A 12,019-nucleotide genomic window follows, 5' to 3' on the forward strand; every position below is an offset into this window, starting at 1 on the left:
TTAAAAGATGCACCTCGAAAATTATAATAGGCCCTTTATTGGAATAGAATACTCCAGTTGGCATTTGCACGTGTTAATATAATTGTGATAAATTATACAATCTTGCTAATAGTCTGTCTTTAATATTTTAAACAATGTCTGATTAACAAACTATTCTAATACATTCATGAGAACCAGGTTGGATTTATTAAAATCTAATATTTTGGACTTGATCTGACCTCAGATATAACACAACTTTCTTCATTGTTTTTTAGATCAGTCATACAATTGTTTCAAAGGCTCTGAGTGATAAAAGGAAATTCCCCTTTTTCCACCGGATGAATCCCAAAGAAGGAATCCAGTACCCAGCAATTGTCCCACTGCTCCTCCACTTCAGATGGACCCTGATTGGCCTCTTTGCTTCAGACACAGAAAATGGAGAGAATTTCATGAGGATTTTTTCTCCTATGCTTGTCAGGAGTGGAATTTGTGTGGTTATATCACAACTGTTCTCAACAACTGGATATACAGCATCCCTCAGGGATTCCCTCTCTAAGTGGAGACAAGTCAACGTCTTTGTTCACTTCATACAATTTGACTCCATTTGGGAGAGAATCCTTCCTTTCCATTTAACGTTTATGCGTCTGCCAGGACCCATTGAAGGGAAAGTCTGGATCCTCACAAATTTTATAGGGTATAAAATAAACAAGCATAGAAAGCGTAGACTTCTCAAATACATCCATAGTATTTTGAACTTTAGTCATCTGGCAAAAGAAAGGCCAATTGATTCTGCCTTTGAACCCCTTTTCTTTGTGGAAGAAAAGTTTCAAGATCCTTATTTCCGCTGTTCTCTTTCAAAGAATGTCTTTTCTGTCAAAGGCCGCAGAAGATGCACCCAGAAAGCCCCACTGGAGACCCAGGAGAAAAGGAACAGGATCCGGGCCCCAAATCACTATCTATGTTACAGTATCATTCAGACTCTGGCCCAGGCCTTGAATGCCGCTTATTCCTCCAGATCGAGGAGGAGAAGGAAGGAGGGAGAAAAGATCTTGGGGTCTCCAAGGCTGCAGCCGTGGCAGGTATGGTGGTCCTGATATGGATCCATTAATCTGAGATCCTTTGGAGGAAGAATCCAGAGGAGAAGGAGGGGAACCAACTCAAGAGATCTGTCCAATTCAATTACTCAGGGAATAATGGTTCCAAAGAGTAGATACCATGGCATTTTGATATTACAAACTGCTCATTTGAAAATGCTGTATTCTTTTTTAAATAAAATTCCTGTATTTGTGGGTTTGTGATGAGCATGGTGGAATTTTCCCTTTGTTCCGTCCCCATTGCAGGAGGGTCTGTGTGCAGCTCAACAGGCAGCTCAACCCCCCTCTTCTCCTCCAGTGAAAGGGAGCCTGGGGTGGATCTGGGTGTTTCATTGGGAGAAAAGGGCACGGAGAAACTGAGGAAGTGCAAAGAGTGAGAATCAAAGATAAATAGGAGATAGGCAGCATTAACTAAGAGCCAACAAAGAAGCAGCTGGAACCTCTCCAGGGATGCTCCGTGTGAGGGACGGAGACCTCCAGATGACCATGTGTCTCGGTCAAACCGGCTACTAGGTGGGGCTAGAACAACAAGAGCACAATAGTTACATGTTGTGGCATGACAACCTTTATAAATTTGGAGGAGACCCTGAGACCATCTAGCCCAACCCCTCCTCTCTGCAGGAATCCCAGTTAAAGCTTCTCTGACTGATGGCTGCTCAGTCTCTGCATTCAGACAATCCATGAAGAGGAGACAGAACTTCTCTGCTTCACTGGCTCAGCTCTAAAACAGCAAATTCTCCTCCAAGTGTGGTGCCTGCGAGGGGACGTGGTCCTTGAGTTGGGGTCTCCCCAAACCAGAATGGTCACTTCCTGATACTTCCTGAAATGATGGCTGCATTTGCCTTCTTTACATGAACATCTTCCTGCTGACTCAGATTCTGTTTCCAGTTACCGTATTTTTCAGAGTATAAAATGCACCTTTTCCCCACTAAAAGGGGGTGAAAATTTAGATGGGTCTTATACACCAAATATAGCCCTGCCCACCCACTGGCCCCCACCCTTTGCCCTCTGCCTCCTTGCAAGCAAACAGCAAGAAAAAACAGCTCTTTTCAGCTTCAGCACAGCCTAATTAGCACAAGTTGTTTGGATCGGCCTCCCAATTCTCAGCTGATTTGCTCTCAGTTGTTTTGCGCAGGGCTCTGCTACATTACTGCAAAGAGGTAAATTGCTGGGCAGATTTTTTTCTCCTTGTGCTAATCAAGCTATGCTGAAAACGAAAATGAAAATAAAGCAGGCTGTTTGCTGTTTGCTGCAATGAGGCAAAATTGCTCAGAGGCAGAGGGAGATTTCTTTTTCTTCTTTTCCTCACCAAAAAAGGTAGGTGCATCTTATACTCTGCTGCATCTCTCTTGAACCCTTGGCCTGAATGGCCACCCCCAGGGATCTGAAGGGGCTTCCCTGCTCTATTTTGTGGGCCTTTAGATACCATGAATCAAGTTTTGGCCTTTTTGATCTTTGTTTTCTCATCATCGATGCCCAGTTGATTGTAATTACAGTGCTGGAGAAGGGCTCGCAAGGCTCTTTTAAGGCCCTCTGGTGTCCTGGAGAGGATCACAGGGGCATCTGCATAGAGCAGGAGGGCGATGCTTCGGTCACCTATTTTTTTGGGTGGGGGGGTTATTTGGTTTGTTCAGCCATTTTACCATGCCAGTTATGTAACAGTTGAAAAGCAGGGGGGGCAAAATGCCCCCGTTTAACCCCCTTTTGAGTTTTAACTGACTTCGAGAGGGACCCCTGCATATCACACCTCACCTTGAGGGATGTCTTAGTATGTGGGGCACGTAATAGATGAAGAAGCCTGTGGTCAATTGAGGCAGCTTCCAGCTTCTCCCATAGCTTAGTCCTGGGAACCGTATCAAAGGCTGCCTTGAGATCTATAAAGCAGGCGTAGAATGATGCAGGTCTATTTGATATGTATTTTTCCATCAGTTGATGAAGAACTAAACACTGATCGGTAGTGCCTCTCCCCTCTCTAAGCCCGGCTCCCTCTTCAGCGATCAAATTCTCCAGAGCCAGCCACTCTCCATCTGGAGGTGTTTTCCATCAGGATGACCAGGGAGAAGATTAGCCTGACAACTTTCTTCTTGATCAACCCATGCTTTCTGGGAATCAACCTCCTGTTTTCAAAGAGTTTGTGAATCATCTTTTTTTCCCTCTGTTCATTTTATTTGTCATCTGCTCTAGAATGTTCCCTATAATTGACCAATTGTGTCAATTATATTTTCTTTATGCTTTGTCAGTATATGATGGACAAATCTTTCTCAAAGCTTTTCATTCACTTATGAAGATTATGGCAGTATTTGTAACCTATTTAACCATATTTGGAGATTAGACAATAGTGGAAGAAAGATTCAATGTGGGATAAGAAATAAAGTTTTCTGTTTTTCAAATTCTTGGATGTTCCCATTCTAGTTTCATCCCTTTCTGGAGAAGAATGAATTTTGGAATATTTCTGATAGCAAACTGTACTTGGACCAAAATGGAGAGATAACAGCAGATCTGGGCATCAGAATCTTCTTGGTTCTCCCCAAGGAGGATGTCAAGGAAGAGTTTCTGGTGTATTCTCAAAGACAGAGACTTTTTATCAAAAAAGGTGCTCTTTCACGGCTAAAGTTGCTCAATAAGGTGAGAGAAATTTTGGTGTCTTTTCTCTGTTTTCCAAAGCCTGAGGTCCCATTTCAAGTGGGCAAAGCCCGGAGTCTCCAGGGTGGTTGGCCTCCCATGCCAGGTGGTGTCATCTCATGGAAGCTCTTCAAGAGACGGGACCTAAGTGGAGTGGCTTTGCCATGTTTTATGGAAACCTTTCAAGATCTTACTGGTCAGAGGTTTCTTTCTCCATCACAGTTTAATTTCATATTAAAAAACCTAATAGAATAAAATTTCCTAAATCTTTTACAGTAAACTTTGTTATCAGTTTTATTAAAAATATATCATCATACTTAGAAAGAATCAATTCCATGTGTCTAGACTTTAGTAAATAGAAAATTATTTTATTGTAATGTTAAATTCCGAAAGCAAAAGGAACTAAATGAAGAATCTGCCAGTTGTTTTACCTCCTGCATCTGTTTAGGAGTAGTCAGAGGTTTCCTATTTACCCCAGTGAAGACCAGAGGCTACTTGTCTCCATCCATTTCTCCCTCCATTTTCCATGGACGGAGAGTCCTAACACCTTTTCCTTGGCATTCTTTGTTTTTCTGATTAGTCCCTGCCTCAGTCCAAATGTGTGGAAAGTTGCCATCCTGGATTTGTCAAGAGGGCTCGAGAAGGAGAGCCAGTTTGCTGCTATGACTGCGTTCCTTGTCCGGAGGGGACCTTCTCCACTCAGGAAGGTGGTTCACGGAGAGGAAAATGGGAGGCTTTATGGAATTCGACCCAAATTAAAAGACAGATTGAAGCTCACCTGGTTTTTTATTTTTAACCTGCACAATTTCTTATCTAAATGGAAGTAAATCAAAAAGACTTTGAAGGAGGAGCTGGGAAAGAGATGGGAGGAGGGGGTGGCAGAGTGGGCAAGCTTTACTAACAGCAGAGGAAATATCTCTTCTGCTTTTCATTTTGGATATGTGCTGCTAAATTCATCTTTCTAGGAACATTTGAGTTCTTTGAAAATTGATGAATTGTTATACGTCCACCTTCTGAAAGGCCTTCAGAAGTTCTGGGAGCTTCATTACTGGAAGCTTTTGAGAGGAGACTGGACTGCCATTTGTCAGAAATGGTGTAGGGTCTCTGCTTAGGCAGGGAGGAGTGGACTAGATGACCTATAAGGTCCCCTCCAACTCTGTTAATCTGTAATCTGTATATTGGATCCTCCCCTTGAGGATCACTGAGAAGGTGTCACTGGTCCATAATGTGGTGCTGTGGATAGTTATGGGGGGAACTCATTACACAAATATTCTGCCAGTCATGTAGATCAATCAATCAATCAATCAATCAGAACAGAGCTGGAAAGGAGCTTGGAGGTCATTTAGTCCTACTCCCTTCTCAAGCAGGAGACCTTATGCCATTTCAAAGGAGTGACTGTTCAATGAAATTGTTAAGAAATACTTCTTGGAAAATGCCTGGGGTATCAGCTGTTATCCAAAGATGGTATTTTCTGTAAGATAAAAGGACAGAATATTAAAGAAATTTTGCTTTTTTTGCTTTCTCAGATACCGAAAAATGCACCAAGTGCCCAGATGATAAATATCCAAATGAGGACAGAGTCCAATGTATCCCCAAAATTATAATCTTTCTGTCTTATGAAGAACTTCTGGGCATCATCCTGGTCTCTTTTGCCCTACTCTTGTTCTTAATCACAGGCCTTGTTTTAATCATCTTCATTAAATACCGAGAAACTCCCATTGTCAAAGCCAACAACAGGGACCTCTCCTACATCCTCCTGGTCTCCCTCCTGCTTTGCTTCTTGTCTCCTTCTCTCTTCATTGGTCAACCAAGGAAAGCCACCTGCCTTCTCCGACAAACAGTTTTCAGCATCATCTTCTCAGTGGCCGTTTCTTCTCTCTTGGCCAAAACCATCACGGTGGTGCTGGCCTTCCTGGCCACAAAACCAGGAAACCGAGTGAAGAGATGGTTGGGGAAGAGCTTGGCCAACTCCATCATCCTTTCTTCTTCTGCTGTCCAAATTATCATCTGCTCCATCTGGCTGGGAGTTTCTCCCCCCTTCCCTGATTCTGATCTCCACTCCCAGCCTGCAGAGATCATCCTGCAATGCAACGAAGGGGCCGTTGTCATGTTCTACGTCACCCTCAGCTACATGGGCTTCCTGGCTGCCATCTGCTTCACGGTGGCTTTCCTGGCCAGGAACCTGCCTGGGGCCTTCAACGAAGCCAAGCTGATCACCTTCAGCATGCTGGTCTTCTGCAGTGTCTGGGTGACTTTTGTGCCCACCTACCTGAGCACCAAAGGGAAATCCATGGTGGCTGTGCAGGTCTTCTCCATCCTGGCCTCCAGTGCTGGTCTGCTGGTCTGCATCTTCATCCCCAAGTGCTACATTATCCTTCTGAGGCCAGACCTCAACACAAAGGATCAGCTCACAGGCAGAACAAATGTAAAAATATGAGATATAACACCATTATGATAGTGGAATAATTATTAAAGTTTCTTTTATTTGAAAGGAGATATGAATTCTTTCCATTTTGATAGTATGCAGGAAAAGAAAATCATTTCTATATGTTTCAAATGAATGACTGGAATTCTTCTAGCTCTCTTCCCTTTCAGCAAAATAAAGAGAACTCTGTAAGAGTCATTCAGAGAAATTTTCTGTTCAGCAACAACTATTGAATGTGACACCTTATAAAAAATAATTTGGGCACTTGTTCCTACAGCTAAAAGTGTGTGAGAGAGAGAGTGAGGAGGAAAAGAGGCCGGGAGGAAGCTGCGGGAACAGCCTGATTGCCTGATCCTCTCCGTGAAAATGCCGGAATGATGTGAAATGCCATGTTTGACTGGCTCTCAGCTGGGGAGGGAAATCTTCATCCCTCTTATATAATTCTTTGTTGATTTCCTCATAAAAACCTCCTTTGCAGAAAGTGTTCAGCAGAAGAGCTTCTGGGATTTCAGTTTGGGATTGGTTTGGGGTTTTTTTTTGTATGTGCTTCACACCAAAATAATAAATAAATATTAAAGTGTTTTAAGAAATTGCCACTGTACTTTTTTTCTTTCATCAACCGTAGAATTAAAATAGTAGATTTCAGGTCCTTTAATTTTCCACTCTATAATTTCTACCTAAAGCAATTTCTCTGCTCCTCTTCCAAGCTTGTCTTGTCTGTGAAGGGCTGGAGAAGATGCCCAGAGAAAGGGGAGCTGGAGACTCTCCCCAGGAGGAGGTTGAGGGGATCCTGTCTAAAGGCAGCCGCATCACTGACCAGGTCACAAACCTTCAATGCTGCATAATATTTATCCAGGTCCAAGAAGGGGGTGAATAGAGGGGGGGGCACTTTCAGGTTTCTAGGGAGAGGCACCCATGGAAGCTGTTCTGCTCTCCAACCACACAGATTGATGATGAATTGGGAATCAATGTTTAGCTTTCAGAATGGCTCCTAATTGTGAATTATTTGCAAATTCTATTTTAAGGAGATAAGACCAAGGTCAATCTAAGATTCACAGTGACCACACAAATCCCTCTGGTTCTCCCACAAGCAGAAGGCAGAGAGATTTATGGCATTGCCCAACATGGAAGTGGTGTTTTCCCCACAATTTCACTTTCCTCCATCAAACCACACAATATTGGACACTCAGCCATCTCACACTCTAGGAATCCCCAATTCTGGTCTCCCACATTAACCTGAGAAAATATTTCCAACTTTCACACCCGCAATCAAAAAGCACTAAGGCGGGACTGGAACTCAAGAGTCTCCTGGGGATTGGCCCAAAGTCCCCCAGGAAATTTTCATGCCTGTGGGAAGATTAGAACTCAGAGCCTCCTGGACCTTGGCCCAAACTCCCCCAACTGGCTTTCCTGCCTAAGGCAGAGCTAGAACTCACAATCTTCCGATGATTGTCTCAAAGTCTCCCATTTGGCTTTTATTCTAAAGCTGGTTTGAAAACTGTGGTGAGTGGGCTTCCGGTCTGGCTTCCGTCGCCGCCAAACGGTCCTTTGAGACCGCCAGCCCCATCGCCCGTAAAGAGCCGCCTTTACACCTGAAAGGCGGCTCGAAAAACTCCGTTTCCATAAGGAAACTTGAGACAGAGCCGGCGAGGGCAGGTAGAGCCCTCTGCGAAGTCCCCAGAGTTCTTTTTTACCTCTGGGGAGGAAGCAGGATGTGGCTCCCTATTTTCCTTGCCGCTGCTCCAGGCTTCGGGCGAACTCTGCGCTTTGCAGAGCCAGGTGATGGGACCAGTTGAAGAGGAAGGGATCCAGCGGGACGGCCAGTCTGAGAGGTTTGGCCAAGGAAGGGAGGTGGAGGGGCCTCTGCAGATCTCCAGAGCCGGAAGGTCTGACGGGGAGGATCTGGGTCCACTTGAACTCCAACAAAAGGAGGATTTCATGCCCCCCCGAATCTGAGCACCTGCCATCTTTTCTATCCTCTCCCAAGACAGAGGAAGCCCCTCCTTCTCCAGATGTTGCTGCCTAGTTGTGGGAGTGAAAAAGGGCTGAGTTGTCTCAATCACCCCTCCTCCCATCTGCAACTTCCCAATAAACCTGACCCCGAGATATGGCGGGGGAGGGGGGGAGGGAGGCAAGGTTCTGGAGTCCCTAGGACTTAGCCCAGCCGCTCTCCACAAAGGCAAAGGGGGAAATGGGGGAGGGTCTGGACTTAGGCACAGCTATTCTATTCTATTCTATTCTATTCTATTCTATTCTATTCTATTCTATTCTATTCTATTCTACTCTACTCTACTCTACTCTACTCTACTCTACTCTACTCTACTCTACTCTACTCTCCCCAGTGAAAAAAGAGATTTTAAGTTTTATTATTAATTCAAGAGAATTAAACAAAACCATAAAGGCACAGCCTAAAAAGCATCCATCTCAAGCAAGATGACCCCCAATCTCCTCTAAACTGCCAGGATCTGCTTAAGGACGACAACCAAGAGACCTGAAGGGCGGCCAATTTCCAGAGGACCCAGCGCCAAGCTCCATCCAGAGGCTCCCAGGTCAAAGGCAACTTCGGGGCTTCCATCCCAGTCTGGACTCAGGACCTCCTGCCTGTTTCCAGGGCATCTCAACTGGGGCAGCCCAGCCTGGCTGCATGGGGACCCTGGTTATTGCCTGGGAAACTATGGAGAGGAGCTGATGCTTATTTCAACGATCTTGGGGTTCTCTCTTCTCCCTCACCCCAATTTCAAGTAGAAGTGAAAGACAAGCAGGTTAGCTCAGAAGGAACTCTAAACTTCTGAAATCTCCTCAGTGTGCAGAAGAAATCAAAATCTCTCATTCAGCCCCCTGAACTAAGGATGGTCTTGCGCAATTGTTACTTCAGGGGCCAATCTGGGTTCTGGGGGGAGGAAATTCCAAAGGGCCACAGAGGGTGTTGGGGTTTATTGGAGGGAATGGGGAGCTCTGCAGGGGCCACAGATGCCCCCCCTTAAAGAATGCCCCCTCCCTCACCCCTGGACCTCTTTCCATCTGTTGGGCACTTTCAGGGAAGGAGATTTACCAGCTCTGGACCAAAAAAAATTTGAAATCTGATCTTCCCTCCAATTCTTCTACCGGACAGCATCTCTCCTTCCCAGCTGCCCCAAACCTCCCACCTCAAAATCTCAAAATCTCAAAGGGAAACTGAGGGAAGCCGGTCGGTTCTATAAAAGAAAAGAAATGGGCTAGAACTAGAGGATCCAGGATAGAGAAGAGAGGGAGGGGAGATGGTGGGTTGTGATGGAGCTGAGTGATCCACTTGATCCCTTTGACCTTGGACAGAGAGATCCAAAGATTATCTCCAGTGCCTGCAAGAAACTCCTGCAGTCTTCCCAGTTCAAGGACATAAAGGCAGTTAAGCCTCCTTTCCTTGTATTTTCTCTTCCCTCCTTCCTCCTTTTTCTCCCTCCTTTCCTCTCCTTCTCTTCCCCCCTCCCCAAGTCTTTCAGCTCGTCTTTCCAAGGTCTTTCACTCCAGTTTTTCCTTTTCCCTCCACAGACTTTTCCTGGGACTCTCCGGATGTCTCTTCCAGCTTCTGACTCTCCATCTTGAAAGACCCACAGTTCCTGGGAGGTCTCTGAGGGGACACCCCCCCCATCTCTCCACAGCTGGATGCAAGATTGTGACGTCACACAAAAGGTCCTGAAACCTCTCCTGGGCTGATTGTGGACGGGGCTACATGGGGTCATCCATCAGGGCTCCCTCTGAGGGTCTGCCCAGCGTTTGAGGGGAAGCAACACAGCAGGAGCCCCCCCCCCAACCTCATTGAAGGAGCTGAGGGAGAACCTGGGAAGGAAGCAGATCAGAAAAGGGGATCCAGCAGGTCACTGGTCACCGACTAGACATTTAAAATTAAATTCAACAACCACAGAGGTCCCAGTTCATCTTTCCTTGCCCACAATGACTTCTCCTCCACCTTTGGCCCTTTGCCTTTTTCAGCAGGAAGCCTCACTTCTGGAGAAAGCCCTGAGATGCCCTCACCCAGCCTGTGTTTCCTAAAAATGCTCCGGTAGCCCCAGAAGCCTTCGTGGAAAGAAGCTTCGGCAGAGACTGGCACTCTGCTTTTAAGCACCCCAAGTCTGGGTTACATTTGACTTTCCCTCTTTGCAACCACATCAGGTGGCAGAGACCTTGGGGGACGCCTGTCAAACTCTGGTTGCCCATCCCCATCTGAAAGGCAGAGGAATTGGAGGATGGAAGCAGGTAACACTAAGGGGACCTCAGCTGCTCCTTGACCTCTTCTGACCAAACTTTGGGGGGAAAGCTGGGAATAGCTACACATTTTATTCTTTGGATTTTAATTGACCGATTGCATTTTCCATTATTGTCACTATTCCTCGATTCCTTTAAATTATAATTTGCCCTCCCTGTTCAACAATTGTCCTAAAGGATCATTGAGATTATAAGAACTGGAAGACAAACATATGTACAATATTTTGTCCTGTTCTGGAATATACGGTAGCTTCTCTCGAAACCTAAATTCTGATTTTCCAAACAAAATATTAATGCTATTACTTTGTCCTCTGGCTCACAACTGTCACTATTTGGTGAAGGCCTGCAGTTTCCTTCAGAAAATGGGACTCCATGAAAAGTCTCCGAAAAGAGAAAACAATTCTTCATGAGCCACAATAAAGGCGATTAATGTCTTTGATCGATGCCAGTCAGTTTGTCTTGTTAAAACAGGGCATTTTCTCAGTGTTGCAGGGAGAACAATCTGGACTTCCTCCAATCACTCCTGTGAAACCTCTCTTTCCCGATCCCAGGTGGTCGTACTTGTGGGTCAGCCAGGAGTTCTGCCCCTTGTGCATTGCAGGAATTGGGTGAAAGGGCCCCAATGTTAAACTTGTCCTGGAAAGAGGAGCCCAGGGGGTCTCTGGGGTCCCCTCCTCCCACCAAGGACTCTTCCTGCCTGCTGCATTGGGGGATGAAGGCAGAAAGCAGGTCAGGCTGGGAGAAATCCTCTCAATTCTGGAAACCTGCAGAGACCCGGCTGACTCCTTGCACACGGACTGCCCCCCCCCCAAACCCCACGTCCTCAGGACGGTCTGGTAGACAGAAGAGAGGTGGGGTCCTCCCCCTCCCCCTCTGTTGAGAGGGGGCTGTTCTGTTTTAACATACATGGCCTCTTTGACCCTCTTTCCAACCAGGGGTCTCCTCTGTCCAGAGGGTGGACTTTGCTCTCTCCGAAGACAGCAACAGGGTCCTTTCCCCAATTCCAAGGAGGTTTCCCCCCCCCATTTGCCCTCTGATTCAGGGGACCCTGAGGGTGCAGATGAACCCCCAGTGGCGTCAAGGCCTCTCAGAGAGCCCACGGCTGACCTTCACAATGCTAACCACCAAACGGCTGCAAGGAGGAGAGATCCTTCCATTCCCCACCATTCAGTCAGAACCGAAGAAGCTTCTTGGATGAGAAACGAAACGTTTTCAAGGGAAAAAACCCAAGAAATTCCAGTTGTCTTTTGAAAAGCACCTTTGGGATGTCGCTGAAGATGCCCCAAAGAGGGATGGTGCTTTGTGGATTCTCTGCCCCTCAACCCCAAATGTGAAGGAAACCCCCCCCCCCCTTTCTGTGGGTCAGGAAGACATTTTGCCAGTTTTCCTCCAAGGGAAATTTGCATATTCCAGCTGTGGAACAAGAAGCGCTCTTAAAAGAAAAGGCTCCTTTTTATTATTTTTTATTCAGATTATCATGGCATAAAATAGAAAATAAAGGTAGTAAAGAAAGGGGAAAGGGAAAGGCAGATAGAAGAAGGACAGAAAGGAAAGGGAAGGGAAGGGAAGGGAAGGGAAGGGAAGGGAAGGGAAGGGAAGGAAAGGAAAGGAAAGGAAAGGAAAGGAAAGGAAAGGAAAGGAAAGGAAAGGAAAGGGA

At 45.9% G+C, this 12,019-nt stretch overlaps 1 protein-coding gene and 1 long non-coding RNA gene across 2 annotated transcripts in view; both read left to right on the forward strand.

Annotated features, from left to right (window-relative positions):
• Positions 1–1,280, forward strand: part of LOC148111939 (vomeronasal type-2 receptor 26-like) — a 271,952-nt gene extending 270,672 nt beyond the window's left edge. Inside the window, exon 4 of the mRNA XM_087879173.1 lies at positions 255–1,280. Coding sequence (XP_087735299.1) covers positions 255–1,073 — 819 coding nt within the window. The 3' untranslated portion in view covers positions 1,074–1,280. The remainder of the gene's footprint in view (positions 1–254) is intronic.
• A 1,982-nt stretch (positions 1,281–3,262) lies between these two features.
• Positions 3,263–6,710, forward strand: LOC148111944 (uncharacterized). The gene is made up of 3 exons (XR_015729987.1): positions 3,263–3,698; positions 4,276–4,402; positions 6,398–6,710. It is a non-coding gene; the product is annotated as an uncharacterized LOC148111944 (long non-coding RNA).
• Positions 6,711–12,019: the final 5,309 nt, after the last annotated feature.

The sequence above is a fragment of the Pantherophis guttatus genome, chromosome 15, assembly GCF_059756535.1.
Source record: "Pantherophis guttatus breed Tessera chromosome 15, ASM5975653v1, whole genome shotgun sequence".
Lineage (NCBI taxonomy): Eukaryota > Metazoa > Chordata > Lepidosauria > Squamata > Colubridae > Pantherophis > Pantherophis guttatus.